Here is a 19,520-nt window from a genome sequence, read left to right on the forward strand (position 1 = left end):
GTAATGCTGGATGGGAGAGAAGAGGCAGAGAATGGAGTAATACTGGATGGGGGAGAAGAAAAATGGGTTAATACTAGATGGAGAGAACAGAGAGACACATGGGCTAATGCTGGATGAGGGAGAAGAGAGAGAAAGATGAGCTAATGCTGAATGGAAGACAAGAGACAGAGAAAGAAAAAGTAATATTGGATGGGGAGAAGAGAGAGAGAGATGGGTAATGCTTGAGGGGGAAATAGGGGGTTGGGACAATGCTGATTGGCAGGGAGAGAGAGAGTGAGGTGGCGCTAAATGGAAGGGGAGAGACAGGGAAACTAAATGAAAGACAGGAGTAAGAGGAAGGAGAATGGGAGGTCCTGGGTGAGGGAAAGATATGGAAAGCTGTAGGTAGATGTATTGAAAAAAGGGAGATTAAAGTCTTGATAGTAAGAATGAATGAAATCTGAATGGACAGAAAGGCAGAAAAATAAAACACTGAAAGAAAAAGATCAGTGTCAGAGATGGATGTAGTGGAGGAAGTGAAAAAGACAGGAGCAGAGAGAAGAACAACAAATGAACAAGAGACTAGAGACTTGCACAGGAACGAGATGGAATCTGCGAGGTTCCCACAGAGACGGAAGCAGTTCTGCAGGGATCCTGTGGGGATGGAAGCAGTTCCTTCGGGGTTCCTGTGGGGATGGAAACAATTCCTGCGGGGTTCCCGTGGGGATGGAAACAATTCCTGGGGGGGGGGGGAGTGTACGCTGCACTTCTGCCAGCCTCTCACCTCTCACCTACCGAGTTCTTGAGTGCTGTCACCCCCTCCTCCTTGCTTTTTTTTTTTTTTTTTTTTTTTAATTCTTTATTTATCATTTTTAAATTACAAGCTTTCATAACGCTTGAAAAGGAAAATCAGATATAAATAAAACAATTTTACAGAAAATTTTTTAAATTCCAGAAACATAATTATGCATCCTATATTAGACCACAAATTGGAGGGGAGAAGAGCCATTTTCACACGGGAGATCTATATGCAACAAAAACTAAAGAAATGCTTAACAGTTTTATCCACTTGTAATCATTCATTTCTCCATAAGGTCAATACTGCTACTATCCAACAGGCTTCATGACAATTTTTTCAATTCTATAAATTGCTTCAAATGAACAGGGTTAAAGAAAACATATTTTACACCCAAATATTTTATATTGCATTTACATGGGAAACTTAAATTAAAAGTAGCCCCCAGCGCCAAGGTAGCTTGTCTCAATGCTAGAAAATCTTTTCTCTTGATTTGTGTAGATTTAGTAACGTCTGGGAAGACCCAGATCTTTTGTCCATAAAATGGAAGTTGTAAGTTCCTTAAGGCTAGTTTCCTAACCAGTTCCAAATCCTGCTGGAATACAAATGAGACCAACAATGTTTGCCTATTTGTTATTGAAGACAAAGATGTTTCCAACAGGTCTGAAACATTGAGATCTCCTTGAGGCTGTTGAGAGATTTGTGGAGATCCACTTGGTTTTTTTGTGGGTAAGTAATATACCCTCCTCCTTGCTTTAACAGCACAGATGCAGAAAGTCTCCATTAAGGAGGTGGTAGAGACACAAATGGTGATGGAATTCAAAAGGGCATGGAATGAACTCAGAGGATCTCTAATTAGAAAATGGAAGTTATTAAAACCTAAACTTAAATGGCTGCATGTGTGTGTGGATGTGTCAACTGATGTTTAGATGGCAACTCCGGCTGTGATTAACTTGGGCTGATACCGGGCAGACTTGTAATGTCTGTGTCTCATATATATATTTTTTAAATGTACTATTAAATTCTTGCGGAACTAAGTGCAGACAAGTTAAAGTCTTGCGGGGACAGGTGGAGACGGGTTAAATTCTTGTGGGGATGGGTAAGATTCCAGCGAGGACAGGTGGGGATGAATAAGATTCCAGCGGAGACGGGCGGGGATGGGTAAGATTTCTGTCCCCGTGCAACTCTCTACAAGAGACCCTGGAAAGAGAAGACAGGAAAGCAGTAACCAGCGTGGGACCTACATGATTAGAAAAAAATTAAATGGTCAGACAACAAAGGTAGAGAATAGAATTTTATTTTTAATTTAGGGTGAAGTAGTATTGTAGCTCTGTTAGTCCAGTTTAAAGGTTACTAAATTAAAACAACAAAAAAAAAAATAGAAAATAAGGTAATACCTTTTTATTGGACTAATTCAATACATTTTTGAGTAGCTTTCAGAGGACAAAACTACCTTCCTTGGGTAAGTTTTTGGCCTCGGAAAGCTAATCAAAAAATGTATCCAGTTTTTGTTTGTTAATTTGTAGTATAGTCATTGGAATGTGTCCGATTTTTGCAGTTACGTCTGTTGTCTTTCTGTTTTGTACAGCACAGGGGGTCATGCATCACTATTTTGCTTTCTCTGGTGTTGCACTATATGCAGAGTCCAGCTTCCTGGGAGTTCAGTTTAATTTTTGTCTACTTATTCCTATTTTTAGCTTGTGGTTACTTATTCTGTTCTTGGTGAGGGTCTGTCAATATTCTGCACATGTGGAAAAGAGATCTGGATCTGTCCAGCTTATTTAGTTTTCCCAATAAGTATATTGATGTTTTATTGCCTACTGCAATGTTTACTGTTTAATGTTTTCCTAGGTAGGCCCTTGTTATATGACTCCTGGAAGTTACAGCTATTACAGTATGGTAGAATTGAGTGACTTTTGTAGGGTTTTAAGTATGCCCGATAATGAGATTTTGGGTTTGAATTTAGCTCACGCCTTTCTCAGACAATAGGTATTTTCCTGTCTCTGGAGCATTTACAATCTAAGGGCTCTTTTTACTAAGTGGCGCTACTGATTAGCATGCAATGAATGCAGAGAAGTCTGTTCAGTTCTCATGGGCTTCTTCACATTCAGCACACGCTAATTGTTAGCACCACTTTATAAAAGGAGTCCTGAGTTTGTATATGAGGCAAAGGAGAGTTAAGTGACTTGTCAGGTGACAGTGGGATTTGAACTCTTGTTTCCCTGGTTCTCACTCTACTATTCAGATAATACATAGTCTGGTAGCTTAATAATAAACTAAAAGCCAGTAGATCTGAAGCTTGGTGGTCATTTGCCCATCTGCCAAAATCATTGATAGACAAATGGTTGCCGGTAACCATAGGATTTCTGTTATAGTGCTGCTCAGGGGCGTAGCCAGACCTCACAGTGGGAGGGGGCCAGAGTCCGAGGTTGGGGGCACATTTTGAGTGCTACCCCACTGCCTCGCCTTGCCTCCTCACCCATCGCTTCGCCTCCTTGCCCTCCCCACTACCTCGCCTCCTCACCCCCGCCCCCCCCCCCCCCCCACCGCTTCACCTCGTGCGTCAGCATGCACAGGAGGAGCAAGAAGAAAGAAGAGCAGGGGGCAGGCAGCGAACACGCTGAAGAAGGCTTTGGCTGGCGGGGGTTAGAGACCCCCACCTGACAAAGCAGGGGCCCGGATGAAATTTGCAGGGGCCCAGGCCCCCGTGGCTCCCCATAGCTACACCTCTGGTGCTGCTGAACACCACTATTCACATGGCCACTGGAAAATGCTGGACTGGGGGGGGGGGGGCGAGAGGTTATTGCTGACTGGGAGCCAAGTGTTACTGTAACTGCACATAATACTACAAATACTATTCTGTTTAATATGTTTTATTATTTTGGTGCATTATTTTGATTTTTTGACACATAATTCTCCAGAGTGTATTCAGTGTGAATATTCTATCAGTAACAGATGTAACAGCGGGGGGGAGGGGGAGGCTGAGAGGTAGCTGATGTAGCTGCACCAGAGCAATACAGTGGAGGGATCCTTCCCTGCTGTGTTCAAAAGTGGCCCACTGTCTATTTACTTCTAACATAGGTGTCATCTCCCCACCCCAAGGATTTTAACTTGCCCTGCCATGCCCCATCCCACCTCATCCAAGCCCTGCCCATCTCACGCAAGCCCATTCCCAGCTCCAGCCCCTCCTTTTTTAGCCTCCCCAAAGTCTGAGTCACCGACCGCTTATGTAAACACACGTTTACCGACAGGACCCTCCCCCTCAAATACTGCCCCAGACCCTGAGCAGCTCATATACATTTCCCACCAGCTGTTTAAAAAGGAGGAACTGGGAGAGAGGCCAAGGCAAGCACAAAGAAACAAGCATTTTATTTTCAGATTCCCATGCCTGCTTTCCAGGGATATACCCATACACTTTGCACCTGGAAAATACATGGGTTAAAAAAGTGAAAGCAGTGCAGCCTGCAGGATTTTCAAAGAGAAACTGTGTGGCATTTCTCTTTGAGAAGCAACTTCTAGCAGGTCATTTTACAACAAATCAATTAGGTAGGGAGGCAGGGAGTTGCCTATTTTGGAACTTTTTAAAGAAAGATACATGGAAGGGCATTTTCTGTCTAAGTCGGGGTTTGGACATTTTGCGCTAAACATCCAAAATCCAACTAGGAAATATGGCCGTTTTTGAAATCGTCAAATGGCTATCTTTTTTTTTTTTTTTTTTAAATACCATTTGTAACAAGGTTTTGTGCTCGCTGCATTTATTTTTTCAGGCTATTTTTGGAAAGAAAAAAAAAACAAGTGAAAAACATAGAAAATCAAGGCATTGGGTTGTAGGAGGGGCCAGCATTTTTAGCAGACTGGTCCCACTCCCAGAAGAGCAATGGGGCATCCTAGGATGCACTGCTGTGGATTTCATATAGATGCTCTCAGGTACACATTTCACCATTGCTCCCTTATAGTGTCTGCTGAGCCCTCCAAAACCCACCTAAAACCCACTACCCTGAACTGTACACCACTACAATAGCCCTTATAGGTGAAGGGGGCACCAATATGTGGGTAAAGTGAATTTCTGATGAGTTTTGGAGAGCTCACAATTGCTACCACAAGTGTAAAGGTAGGGGGAGGTATAATCCTGGGTCCACCTGTCTACAGTGCACTGCACCCACCACTGCACGACTCCAGGGATCTGCATGCTGCCCTAACGGATCTGGCTATAACATCTGAGGCTGACATAGAGGCTAGTTAGCACTATTTGTATTCACATTTTTGGAGGTGGGAAGGGCTGAGTGACCAGTGGGGGAGTAAGGGGGTGATCCCTGATTCTGTCCAGTGGTCATCTGGTCATTTAGGGCACCTTTTTGTGCCTTATTCATTATAAAAACAGGTCTAGACCAAAACATTGAAGCTTTTGCCCTAGACGTTTTCATTTTGTTCCATTACGGCTGTAAAACATCCAATGCATAGAAAGACGATTAAGACAGTTTTCTGTCAGTGTTGCAAGGCAAAGGAATCTATCTGCCTTGATACAGATCCCTTTGCTTTGCGACTCTGACAGAGAACTGCCTTAATTGTACAGTCTTTCTAAAGACCCAACACAGAGCTCTCAGCTCTTATCATCATCATTCATTTGTTTTGTGTTTCACACCAACAGACTCCTGAGGCAGGCATCTTGCATGCCGAAACACGGTCACCGTGTCGAGTTTTTATACATGTTTGAAGAATAACGTGGATTGGTTGAACCAGTGGCTTGTCCAGCTGTCCTTCATTTCCCACTTCTGCATTTCCTGTCAGTTCTCCATGGGAATTTCTTTGTTCAGCACTTAGGTGTGACCATTTACATCTGCCATTGACATGTCGTAAAGGATTGCACCTAAGTATTGGCACATCAGTGTGATTTTACGCTAGTCTTCTATCATGTCTTTGATGCACCTAAGTGCCATTATTGAATTGGTGCTAAGTACACTCCATTTTAGCACCTAAATCAAGACATCAAGTTATAGAATTGCCTCAAATACTCTACACAACTGTGCAATTTCATAAGAGCCATTTTGCCATGTGCAAGACGTGCTGTACACATGGAAAATGCTTTCTAGCATTACCTCCTAAATGTATTTACATTTGTTGCAATGAGCAGTATTAGTTTAACACCTGAATATCTTATTTACCTATAACCTGTTATATCTTTCTTCAGAACGCTGGTCAGATGGTTGACGGGTTGGCTACTAGAAGTTGCACAGACCAAAAATTATTTTGTTTAGTTTCCCCTGTCGTCTCTGTTATTTATTTTTCATTTCAGGGTCAATGTCATTAATATTGTGTTCTTTGTGCAGGACTGCGTGCTGTTCTTGAGTTGTGGACTCTATTGGTAAATAATAGCTCTGTGGCACAGCAGGGCACACTGTTGTGCAGTGGGTGTCCACTATTGACAGTGTAAGAGAAAAGAGCAATATTTTGGTTTTATTCCTGTCATTTGGGGTTACAAAACGATATGAAACTACATGGGAAATGTTGTTGACATTTCCTATGTTGCTTCAAATGAATGTACATCCCTTTTGACTCCTGGTCTAAGACTCACAGAGGAGATGCACATTTTAACCTAATGACATCTTGAAAATGTATAAGCCCTGTAACACATGCATGGATTTTTTTTGTTATTAGACATCATCTGTTAATTTTATGGACACACATGCTGCTAGCGGTGGAGAATGTGAGCTCTGAAGGAGGGAATAGTAACAGATTTAGAATAAGGGCTGATTTTAGACAGAAACTAAGGAGGGGGCCCCTGATCCCCCCACTCCCTCTGATCTCCCCACCTGCATTGCTACTACGTGGTCCAGGCATCTCTTCTCCATCTCCCTTTCTTCCCCTTACCTTGTAATCTTCTTTAAAATTATTTCCCTTCTCAGAGGAGCCCTGGCATGTGACAGCCACTCTCACAAGCTGCCTCCGACTGTCCTGAAGCTTTCCCTCTCTGCCGCAATCCATCCAGGTGGAAATAGGAAATTGTGTCAGAGGGAGCGGATCGCGGCAGAGAGGGAAAGCTTCGGGACAGTCAGAAGCAGCTTGTGAGAATGGCTGCCGCGCTGGGGCTTCTCTGAGAAGGGAAATACATTTTTAAAGAAGATCGGGAAGGGAGGAGGAGACAGACTGTGGTGGGGAGAAGGGGAAGAGATGCCTGGACCGCGAGGTCCCCTGGAGCTGTGGGGCCCAAGGCAGCTGCCCTGTTTGCTTCTCCCCCCCCCCCCCCCACCAATGCTGACCATGTTTGCTTCTCCCCCCTCCCCCCCCCCCCCCCCCCCCCCCCCCCAATGCTGATCCTGTTTAGGAATATATTACATTGAGGACATTATTGCCTCTAGAGGTTACATTTCTCTTCCAGGAAAAAAATCTGTGGTAGTTTGTTTCTTTTATTATAATATTTTATAAATGCAGGAAAAATAAGCTCCAGATCTTGAAATCAGCTGTTACCTGCAATGTGAATTATTGAGAAGGTAGTAGATTACTGTAGAGAATTAACTTGTTATGTTTGGTCATGTGATTTATGTCTACACCAGTGGGAGGTGGTGTTATAAAAAAGGTGTTATAAATATTTGTAAATAAAATATTTTAAATATTGATATTTATTAGGGTTTGGACAAAATACTACAAATGAGAATCAAAGTTAGAATACCTCTTGCTATACAGCTACAGCTTGATAAATGAGGTTTTCTGGGTCACAATCAGGGAAAATCAAAAGAAAAGCTTCAAATTAGAGAAGGTCAACATGGATAAAAATCATATGTGCAAGTTCCAGGATCAGGATGCAGAGACTCTGTATCCATCCAAATAAATATTTAGGCCAGTTTCTAAATCATGTATTAACATTTTTATAATTCTTGAAAAACACAGGATTTTGGTCATGGCTTTCTTGATGAAAATACATCTTATTTTAAAGAGTTGAATTGAAATTAACTGTTTTTCTTTCCACTTCTTCTCGAGGACCTCACTGGTGGGCAGCCTACCTCAGAATACTTATTTTGGATGTTTCTTCTCTGCTATTTTTATGCAGGTTCACATGGGGACTCATATGTGGAATAACGCCCCTGCAAGACGCGGTCGGCGCCTTTCGGTGGAAAATCCCATGGCACTGTTAGGAGGTGACGCATTGAAGTTTTCTGAGATGTTCCAAAAGGATTTGGCAGCTCGAGCAATGAACGTTGACCCAAATTTTTGGAACCAGTATGCCGCTGCTATCACTAATGGACTTGCTATGAAAAACAACGAGATTTCTGTTATACAGAATGGAGGCATTCCCCAGCTCCCAGTCAGTTTAGGCGGAGGAGCAATTCCACCCTTAAGTAACATTTCAAGTGGAATGGACCGAATGGACCGAGCTCGCACTGGCAGCAGCCCACCCATTGTTGGTTTGGACAAAGTAAGTTCAGAATCTAGCACCAATCGACCGTTCACAAGGTTCATTGAAGACAATGAGATTGGTATAAACTAATTGCATTTAGATTCGCAAACTGGCAGGCCACTCCTCAATACAACGTCGTGTTCTGTTTCCTGTACAATTCTTTTCAAATTTAGCAAGAGTCTTCTGATCCAAATGCCTAGCTTTCCTGCGTCCAAGGCAGAAATTCATAACTATGGGGCTATTGGAGAGATGTCGTACACGATCTGCATGGTACGTCTTTCAGCAGTTAAACTGACTCTTACCAAGAACTTTGAAAGATTTTTGGTATAAATGAATGAATACCAACTGTATAATGGGAAATAAAAGAGAATACACCACGTCCACACTTGTGTCCTACAGAACTGTCTGCGGAAAACAAGGGGCTTCACTCCGACATTCGTGTCAAAACTTATTTGCTGGTTCTGTTCAAATTAGAAATTTGAACTCTCTTTTTAGGAATCTTAATATTCCATAAGTGATTTAGTACCCCCAATGCTGTGTCTTATTACAGTATCCTTTGTCTGTAGTATTTATAATGTTAAGATTATGCGGGTAACAGACAATATACTAGCCCCAACCTTAAATGAAGCTTTTTGTACTGCAAACTACATCTGGCTATGTGATCTTTTCTTAACGAGTTTTGTTTCCCTATGATTAAGTGGAGTTTCTTTCAAGCAGGCCGAATTGTGAAGTTTTATTGGGAAAGATAGCATGCTTTTCATGTGCAAGTACCTGTCAGTAACAACCCTTTTTTTATTTAAATATATTCGTAGCTGCTATGTGGACAGTTGTTCTATTAAATGACAAAAAAAAACCCCATGTGGTGTGGACTGTAGCTCAATGATTGGAAAACAAGTTACAGACAAACCTTATCACTATGAATTATTCACAACATTATAAACCGTTGTGGGTAAATACGTCATGTTATCAAGACTGTACAATAAAGGGTAATGTTTGTATAATGTGGTTTGCAAACTCTTAATTTATATTATTGCACTTTTAGTATTTTATATTAGGGAGGTTTGTCTATAATTTGAAAATGAACAAAGATGTAAAGTATTTTATAAATAGTTCTTTGGGTTTAAAGGCAAATGAAAAAAAAAAACACTGTTACAGTTTCCTGTTTTGTCTTAAAGTCAGTGTCTGAGGGTTCTAGGCTACTAACTCAGAAATGCCACCAAGAACCAGCAGGGCCCAAGGAAACTTAGGGTTTGCCTCTTCTAGAGGACTAAGAATTTGGTGTAACTTTTCCAGAAAGTTCCAGTTCAAGCTGTTGGTCACCATAGCACAGCCTTGACAAGCAAATTCTGGATTGTCATTTCAATGCAAGCCTAGCAAGTACAAAAGTAAACATTGTGTACATATGCTTTGTTTCGCTGGCTTTTCTAGCTCTTTTGCACACATATCCATTTCCACCGAAACACACACACACATAATTGTACACAAGATGCCGACTGCTTATAGCACTATGCACAGCCTCACTGAGAACAAACAATAAAGAGGTCAGTCATAACTTTCAAGCATTACGAATAGGTTTCTGATTCTTGCTGTGTCTGTTCTCAGATTACCGAAAAGCACAATGTCCTCTAGCCATTCTAATAAAACATTGTGACATGTACCATGGAAGAGTTGCATTCCGTAAAGAAAGAAAGGAGCTGTTTTCTCTCTGAGCGAGGAGGCTGGGGCTCGATGGAAGCTTGCACAGCAAAAATTTGTGTACTACCTCATTCTTGTGCATTGCAAACGTGGAGGGGAGTTTTCACGGTGAACTTCCAAGCAATGACATTTGTTCAAGGGCAACAGCACAAGGAGCTTTTTACACCCCACAAGAAAGACTCAGTGAGGGTTGGTCAAAAGAAAATGGTACAAACAGGAATGCTCTGTCCTGGTCCGCAAAACCCAGTTAATGTTAGAAGACGGGCCTGTATCTGCCATCACATAATACAACAGAAAATTGTACGAAATGTGCATGACCTGTTTATATGTAATGCAACTAACCAAGTGTACCGCTCTGTTTTCTACATTGGCAGAAACATAGCACTCCTGTTTAGTAATATGACAGGAAGCGAAGGAGGTGGAAATGCTTGAAGTATCAGTCAAAAAACAAAGCCAAGGTGGCTTAATGTTGCTGTATTGCAGCAGTTGAATGTTTTTATTTATCTGTGACATTGTTAGTGTGAATTCTTTTTTTTGTTGTTTTTTGTTAGTATTTAGTACCATGTAGTGTTCTCTTTCTCCCTAAAGGATGTGTATAACTTTAAAAACAGATACAAAATGATGTAAAACTGCTGTAAATAAGATGGTTGATAAAGGTGCAGTAAGATTGAGCCCACTTTGTATTCGGGGTTAGGTCATTCCTCTCTGCATGGTGAAGAGAGACACTATTTTTATACTGTGATACCATGTAGGGCTAGGAACCACCCTGAACCAGCTGGGAATTGTTACCTAGAATCCAATATTTTTTATTATTAAATCTTGTTGGCTTGACACATCTACTGATTGAAATGGATGTCTTAGTCTAGGTTACTATTTTTGTCACATGGAATTGAATAAAATGCAGGATGTAATATCATTTCTGAAGTGCGTTCCTTGATTGTTCTAAGAAAGTATTGTCTGACCTTAAGGGTCTTTTATGGTGCATTGCTGTCAAAATAACTGCTCTTCTGCACATTTGAACGTCTGCATGTGGGTTATTATACTTTACAACCGAAAGCTATTTAAATAAGCCTTATGTTTTAAAAAGGATGAAAGTATGATTAGGCAGCTAAGCTATCAAAGCCCACATTTAAAACAGAGAAGAGCCATCAAAGAAGATGGGTCTGCAAATAATGGAAAGTCTGATAAAAGTAGGCACAGAGAAATATTTTGCAGTTTTACCAATATTACATTGCAGATCTTCGCTTGGCTCTCAATTATCTAAATAAAAGGGAATTTTCATCTTGTGGTCTCTAAAACATTGTTCAGTTGTTTATCAGACTGAATTGTGTGACGGAGTTTGCAAAAAATCAGTGTCTAGTGTTTCCTGGGAGCCACTCATCAGTCGGGGCAGACACAAGATTATTGAAAATTCAACCTTCGGAGTAGACAACAACTCGTAACTTTGCCAAGCCCAGCAGGAAGATCATGATAAAAATAAAATATAAGTAGGTAGTCAGGTGGAAATTGTAGCATTTGAAATTTAACAATTGCAATTGAGGAAAGGACTCCTTTCAGCAAAACCAGATTTAACCATATCCTTGAATTATCTCTACCCAACTGTTTTGCAGATTTTTTTCTTCAATAAACTTTATTCTTAAAGCATCAACATCAGCCTAACTATTTAAACCTGTGTACCCTGTAAATTATGTTTCTCAAAAGGTACATAATATACAAAGGAAATAACATTTTAAAGTTATGCATTTTTCCTTTTTAAAACACTAGCATGCAATATTGCTGCATCAAAGATTATAACAAAAATTAAAAATTAAAAAATTGAAAATCATTAGATGCTTGACTTTATGAATGGAAGCTATGAAAAACAATATGCAGTTTACATTTGTAATGAAAGTACAACTCAATGCACGCTGATTTACACCTGATCAAAAGATTTGTATGTTTTCATAAATGCCAGAACTGAGGCATTAGGCATGCTGACAGTTTGTGTGAGGTTAAAGGACAATGTGGAGCTGTGCAGTACCCCCTATTAAACAGAGGCCCAATGTTCAAACCTAGCTATAGGGGTAGCAGCACCTGCTCCCCAAATAACTAGCACTGAACAGGCCCAGGCAGTGACATTCAACAACATTATCTAGATCATCCCATTGAAAATCATGTCTGACCACCTCAGCACTATCCTCAGCGCTGAATATTGGTGGTGCTCAGAGAACTTCTGGTTGCCTCCTTAGACCTGATATTAAATAGCAGTATCTGGGTATGGCCCACTGCCAAACATCGAGCTATAAATGTAAGCACTGTGGTCGACATTTCAAATCAATACTGACCACAGTGTTTAGTAACACGAAGGGTATTCAAAATGCCTGGGGCTCTGGCAAGGGCCTAACTTGTGGTCCAGAACAATGAATGCCCAGAGCAGAGTTCAGTGGTGCTGAAATACCTCTTTTATGGTTTGTTGGTCTGTTTAAACTTCAGAACACCTACACACACACACACACACACAACTTTCAAAAATGAAAGCTGCCGCTCCAAACTTTTATAACCTTTATCTCTGTTATTTGTAAACCCACTTTTGGTACCTTTTTGCTCAGGCAGTCATATCTATCTATCTATCTATCTACAGTGGTGGAAATAAGTATTTGATCCCTTGCTGATTTTGTAAGTTTGCCCACTGACAAAGACATGAGCAGCCCATAATTGAAGGGTAGGTTATTGGTAACAGTGAGAGATAGCACATCACAAATTAAATCCGGAAAATCACATTGTGGAAAGTATATGAATTTATTTGCATTCTGCAGAGGGAAATAAGTATTTAATCCCTCTGGCAAACAAGACCTAATACTTGGTGGCAAAACCCTTGTTGGCAAGCACAGCGGTCAGACGTCTTCTGTAGTTGATGATGAGGTTTGCACACATGTCAGGAGGAATTTTGGTCCACTCCTCTTTGCAGATCATCTCTAAATCATTAAGAGTTCTGGGCTGTCGCTTGGCAACTCGCAGCTTCAGCTCCCTCCATAAGTTTTCAATGGGATTAAGGTCTGGTGACTGGCTAGGCCACTCCATGACCCTAATGTGCTTCTTCCTGAGCCACTCCTTTGTTGCCTTGGCTGTACGTTTTGGGTCATTGTCGTGCTGGAAGACCCAGCCACGACCCATTTTTAAGGCCCTGGCGGAGGGAAGGAGGTTATCACTCAGAATTGTACGGTACATGGCCCCATCCATTCTCCCATTGATGCGGTGAAGTAGTCCTGTGCCCTTAGCAGAGAAACACCCCCAAAACATAACATTTCCACCTCCATGCTTGACAGTGGGGACGGTGTTCTTTGGGTCATAGGCAGCATTTCTCTTCCTCCAAACACGGCGAGTTGAGTTCATGCCAAAGAGCTCAATTTTTGTCTCATCTGACCACAGCACCTTCTCCCAATCACTCTCGGCATCATCCAGGTGTTCACTGGCAAACTTCAGACGGGCCGTCACATGTGCCTTCCGGAGCAGGGGGACCTTGCGGGCACTGCAGGATTGCAATCCGTTATGTCGTAATGTGTTACCAATGGTTTTCGTGGTGACAGTGGTCCCAGCTGACTTGAGATCATTGACAAGTTCCCCCCTTGTAGTTGTAGGCTGATTTCTAACCTTCCTCATGATCAAGGATACCCCACGAGGTGAGATTTTGCGTGGAGCCCCAGATCTTTGTCGATTGACAGTCATTTTGTACTTCTTCCATTTTCTTACTATGGCACCAACAGTTGTCTCCTTCTCGCCCAGCGTCTTACTGATGGTTTTGTAGCCCATTCCAGCCTTGTGCAGGTGTATGATCTTGTCCCTGACATCCTTAGACAGCTCCTTGCTCTTGGCCATTTTGTAGAGGTTAGAGTCTGACTGATTCACTGAGTCTGTGGACAGGTGTCTTTCATACAGGTGACCATTGCCGACAGCTGTCTGTCATGCAGGTAACGAGTTGATTTGGAGCATCTACCTGGTCTGTAGGGGCCAGATCTCTTACTGGTTGGTGGGGGATCAAATACTTATTTCCCTCTGCAGAATGCAAATAAATTCATATACTTTCCACAATGTGATTTTCCGGATTTAATTTGTGATGTGCTATCTCTCACTGTTACCAATAACCTACCCTTCAATTATGGGCTGCTCATGTCTTTGTCAGTGGGCAAACTTACAAAATCAGCAAGGGATCAAATACTTATTTCCACCACTGTATCTATGACCCGCTGAGCAAAAAGGTACAATTACAAATAACAGAGATAAAGGTTATAAAAGTTTGGAGGGGCAACTTTCATTTTTGAAAGTTTTGTGTACTATATGGTCAGTAGGATGAGACTATGCAATTTTTTTTCACAACTTTGATGTTTTTCATGTTCTGCAGATACCTAAAGTGGGGTGTGAGATTTCTGGGGTTAATTACTTTTTTTTTCACTGATAAATATTTCTCATTTTTTAAAGACATAATTAGCTTTTACCTCAGGCTAAAATTTTGCAGAATTATTCAAATGATAACCCTCGATCTTATGGTCTAAATAAGTTATATACCCCACTTTTGGTACCTTTTCGCTCAGCGGGTCACATATAGATATATTACCATTTTCTTAACAGTTGGTTACACTCTCTCTTTTCTGAGTACAAACACAACACATTGAGTGACACATGCATTCTAGGAATGAGAATGATGCCGTCATGCCTGTCCGTTTCAGACCAATAAGCAAGATTTGAGATTTAAATCGGGCACTTGAAATACATGGGTCAAACACCAAGGAAGCTAGTCGGAGAATAATAATTGTTCTATGCTCCACACAAGACACTGGAAGAGAAGCACACTCAAACATAAAAGTGCATTCATTAAAATCAACTGTTGAAAAAGCAGTTCCAAGAAAAATGTGCAAAAAGCACATTTTGGACAAGTCTGTATAATGGTTCATATTCTACATAGACAGGTTTTATATGTGCCCTGTAACTGTATCCCTTTCAAGACTGATCTTCCAGAAATTGTCCCTTAAGATTAGGCTTGGTCTTGACTTTGTTGGAATCCTGGGCTTCTGAATTTAAATTTAAGTTAAATAGAGAGAAGACTAAATTTCTTGTGGTAACCAACCCCTTGGACCATATCGTATATAATAATTTTACCTTTGACAACATGTCATACCCCCTAGACACTACGCTTAGGGTACTGGGTGTATTAATTGACAGTCACCTCACATTCGAGCCTCAGGTTTCCTCAGTAGTGAAAAAATCCTTCAGGTCTCTTTGGAAGCTAAGAAGAATCAATCATATTTCTCGCCTGACATCTTTGGACTGCTAGTTCAATCCTTGGTTTTAACTCAATTCAATTACTGCAATTCCATCTATGCTGGATGTAAGGATGATATCCTAAAATGGCTGTAAGTGGCCCAAAACACAGCAACTAGGCTTGTCCTCAAGGTATCAAGGTTTGATAGAGCTACTACATTATTATGCAAGCTGCACTGTCTGCCCATTAAAGCCAGGATTATTTTTAAATTATGTATTTGTCTTTCAAATATTATATGGCATGACACTTGATTGCATGCAGCCCTTAATAACTATTCCCCTACGCAATATAGCCTCTGGTTCTAGGAACTACCTTAGACGTCATCTTCCAGATTGCAAGTGAGTACGCTATAAATCGGTTCACCTCGCAGACCTTAGATACCAAGGTGCTAAGTGGTGGAACTCACTGCCAACGGGGATTAAGGGTCAGCCTGATTACTTGGGATTTCGCAAAAGACTAAAAACTTTCCTCATTGAGAGGTTTCTACCCATTGGTGGAATGTGTTAGATTGTAACTGGCCATCAGTGGTTTATTATTTAGTTCTTATTTGTGCTACTCTGCTCTTACTTGATATTTTGTTTATGGTATTGTAAATTTTGCCTGTTGTTTTATTTATTGCAAGCCACATTGAACTCAAATATGTTCAGGATAATATGGGGTATGTCAAAATAAATAAATGAATAAACAGCTGAGACCTGTGGACAGACGGAGCAAAGCACACTCTCTTATAATAATAATGAGTGAGAATATTAGTCTGGTTTTTCAAATATTGCTCAAGCTGCCATACAGCTTACACTAGTGTGCAGGAACCATAAGATCCTAATCAAAAAGTTTACAATTTATGTAGGTATCACCCGGGGTCACATGGAGGAGAAGTCACATCTGAACCCATAGAATCCTAGTTGAGAAAGAACATGGAGAGGGAAATTCCCACATCCAAGACATGGAGAATTCCCACATTGTTTTACAAGAGTCTCAGCCAAATATAGAGCCTCTTGTAAAATAGGTTCAGGACTGCACTTGTATGGCTTCCCACAGCCAGTAGGAGCAGCAATTTAAAAAACGTCACATGGGGAAAACATACGTAGCACCTCCCCACATATGAATGGCATCAGTTTATTGTTAAAATCAACACTCCTGCAATACATTTCTCCCTTCTTCCCATAACATCAGAACCTCATAATCCCCCCTATAATATCAGAATCACCCCAAGCATCTGAACCCTCCTACCTAACACCCTCAAATCATAGTAACATAGTAGATGACGGCAGAAAAAGACCTGCACGGTCCATCCAGTCTGCCCAACAAGATAAACTCACATGTGCTACTTTTTGTGTATACCTTACCTTGATTTGTACCTGTCCTTTTCCGGGCACAGACCGTATAAGTCTGCCCAGCACTATCCCCGCCTCCCAACCACCAGCCCCGCCTCCCACCACCGGTTCTGGCACAGACCGTATAAGTCTGCCCAGCACTATCCCCGCCTCCAAACCACCAGTCCCGCCTCCCACCATCGGCTCTGGCACAGACCGTATAAGTCTGCCCAGCACCATCTCCGTCTCCCGCCACCGGTTTTGCCACCCAATCTCGTCTAAGCTCCTTAGGATCCATTCCTTCTGAGCAGGATTCCTTTATATTTATCCCACGCATGTTTGAATTCCGTTACCGTTTTCATTTCCACCACCTCCCGCGGGAGGGCATTCCAAGCATCCACTACTCTCTCCGTGAAAAAATACTTCCTGACATTTTTCTTGAGTCTGCCCCCCTTCAATCTCATTTCATGTCCTCTCGTTCTACTGCCTTTGCATCTCCGGAATAGGTTCATTTGCAGATTAATACCTTTCAAATATTTGAACATCTGTATCATATCACCCCTGTTTCTCCTTTCCTCCAGAGTATACATGTTCAGGTCCGCAAGTCTCTCCTCATACGTCTTGTAACGCAAATCCCATACCATTCTCGTAGCTTTTCTTTGCACCGCTTCAATTTTTTTACATCCTTAACAAGATACAGCCTCCATAACTGAACACAATACTCCAGGTGGGGCCTCACCAACGACTTATACAGGGGCATCAACACCCCCTTTCTTCTGCTGGTCACACCTCTCTCTATACAGCCTAACAACCTTCTAGCTAGGGCCACCGCCTTGTCACACTGTTTCGTCGCCTTCAAATCCTCAGATACTGTCACCCCAAGATCCCTCTCCCCATCCGTACCTATCAGACTCTCCCCGCCTAACACATACGTACGTCTCCCGTGGATTTCTACTCCCTAAGTGCATCATTTTGCATTTCTTCGCATTGAATTTTAATTGCCAAACCTTAGACCATTCTTCTAGCTTCCGTAGGTCCTTTTTCATGTTTTCCACTCCCTCCGGGGTGTCCACTCTGTTACAGATCTTAGTATCATCCGCAAATAGGCAAACTTTACCTTCTAACTCTTTGGCAATGTCACTCACAAATATATTGAATAGAATCGGCCCCAGCACCGATCCCTGAGGCACTCCACTACTCACCTTTCGCTCCGAGCGAATTCCATTCACCACCACCCTCTGGCATCTGTCTGTCAACCAGTTCCTAATCCAGTTCACCACTTCGGGTCCTATCTTCAGCCCATCCAGTTTATTTAAGAGCCTCCTGAGGGGAACCGTGTCAAAAGCTTTGCTGAAATCTAAGTAGATTACGTCCATAGCTCGTCCCTGATTCAATTCTCCTGTCACCCAATCAAAGAATTCAATGAGGTTCGTTTGGCACGATTTCCCTTTGGTAAAACCATGTTGTCTCGGATCTTGCAACTTATTGGCTTCCAGGAAATTCACTATCCTTTCCTTCAGCATCGCTTCCATTACTTTTCCAATAACTGAAGTGAGGCTTACCGGCCTGTAGTTTCCAGCTTCTTTCCTATCACCACTTTTGTGAAGAGGGACCACATCCGCCGTTCTCCAATCCCTCGGAACCTCTCCCATCTCCAAGGATTTATTAAACAAATCTTTAAGAGGACCCGCCAGAACCGCTCTGAGCTCCCTCAATATCCTAGGGTGGATCCCATCCGGTCCCATGGCTTTGTCCACCTTTAGCTTTTCAAGTTGTTCATACACACTTCTCTTCCGTGAACGGTGCTCTATCCACTTCAATCTCATTTGTACTTTTTGCAGTCCATCGCGGTCCTTCTCCAGGATTTTCTTCTGCGAAAACAGAACAGAAGTATCTATTTAGCAAATTTGCTTTTTCTTCATCATTATCCACATAGCGGTTCGCAGTATCTTTTAGTCTCACAATTCCCTTTTTAGTCATTCTCCTTTCACTAATATTCCTGAAGAAAATTTTGCCACCCCTCCTTACATTTCTAGCCATCTGATCTCTTTCTTCATCAAAACATTCTATCATCCCAGGTGCACCCCTGCCCTGGAAATAAGACCAGCAACAAGGAATCTCCCATAAGGACCCCCTCATTAGATCCCTCCCCCTCCAAATCTCACCTTTACTATCACTGGGAGTTCTTGGTGTTATAGTGGGAGCAGGAGCAATCCCGAGCTGCTCTTGCTCTTAGGTTGTGGATTCAAAATGGCTGCCACAACCACTAAGGATCAGGCTGCTAAATAAGGGATATTATTTGGCAGCCTGATCCTTAGCAGTAGTACCACAAAATTATTGCTTAGGGAGCATCTAGGGGGCATAGGATGCTTTGTGGGAGTATAGTGATTGGATGCTTTGAAGGGTGCAGGGTGAATGAGGTCAGATGCTTCAGAGAGGAATAGGAGGAGGATCTGATGCCATAGGGGAGTGATGGGAGGGCCAGACCTCAGCAACGACACCTTCCCCTTACAGCAAGCACTTATTCATGCCTCAAAGCAGGTGTAAATGTCACCAACTAGGAGGGGTTGGGGGGGTTGGACCACCGTGGATTCCTCTTGTGAAAGGGCAATCTACATTGATATGTTAAGCCTGCCCAAAACACTCCCTCTCCCTGCCTTACCATGGCACCTGGCAATTTATATGTGGTGAGCAAATTGGCTTGTACTCAGTGGTGTGCTGGTAAATTTTTAACAACAGGCTTTCTTCCCAGTCCACCTCTGCGCCCCCCCCCCCCCCTCTGCCCTTCCCCCTTCCAAATTGCAGAGCTGGCTATACCTGGGGAGAGAGCCTGGGGGGGGGGGGGGGAGTAATGCATTACTCTCTCTGGGGAAACATTTTTTTTTAATGCTCCAAGGCTCCAATCTAATTCATATGGGATAAAATGCCATAAATAAGTAAGTAAATAAATAGATAGAAACTCTGAGCACCTGATTCCTATAACATAATGTCTGTTTTAGAAGCCATTTACCAAGAGAAAGAAAAATCTCTGCACCAATAACAGGGTTA

At 42.0% G+C, this 19,520-nt stretch overlaps 1 protein-coding gene across 1 annotated transcript in view; it reads left to right on the top strand.

Annotated features, from left to right (window-relative positions):
* SALL3 (spalt like transcription factor 3) overlaps positions 1-10,747 on the top strand; it is a 59,137-nt gene extending 48,390 nt beyond the window's left edge. Inside the window, exon 4 of the mRNA XM_030211863.1 lies at positions 7,821-10,747. Coding sequence (XP_030067723.1) covers positions 7,821-8,258 — 438 coding nt within the window. The 3' untranslated portion in view covers positions 8,259-10,747. The remainder of the gene's footprint in view (positions 1-7,820) is intronic.
* Positions 10,748-19,520: the final 8,773 nt, after the last annotated feature.

This window comes from Microcaecilia unicolor, chromosome 1, assembly GCF_901765095.1.
Source record: "Microcaecilia unicolor chromosome 1, aMicUni1.1, whole genome shotgun sequence".
NCBI lineage: Eukaryota > Metazoa > Chordata > Amphibia > Gymnophiona > Siphonopidae > Microcaecilia > Microcaecilia unicolor.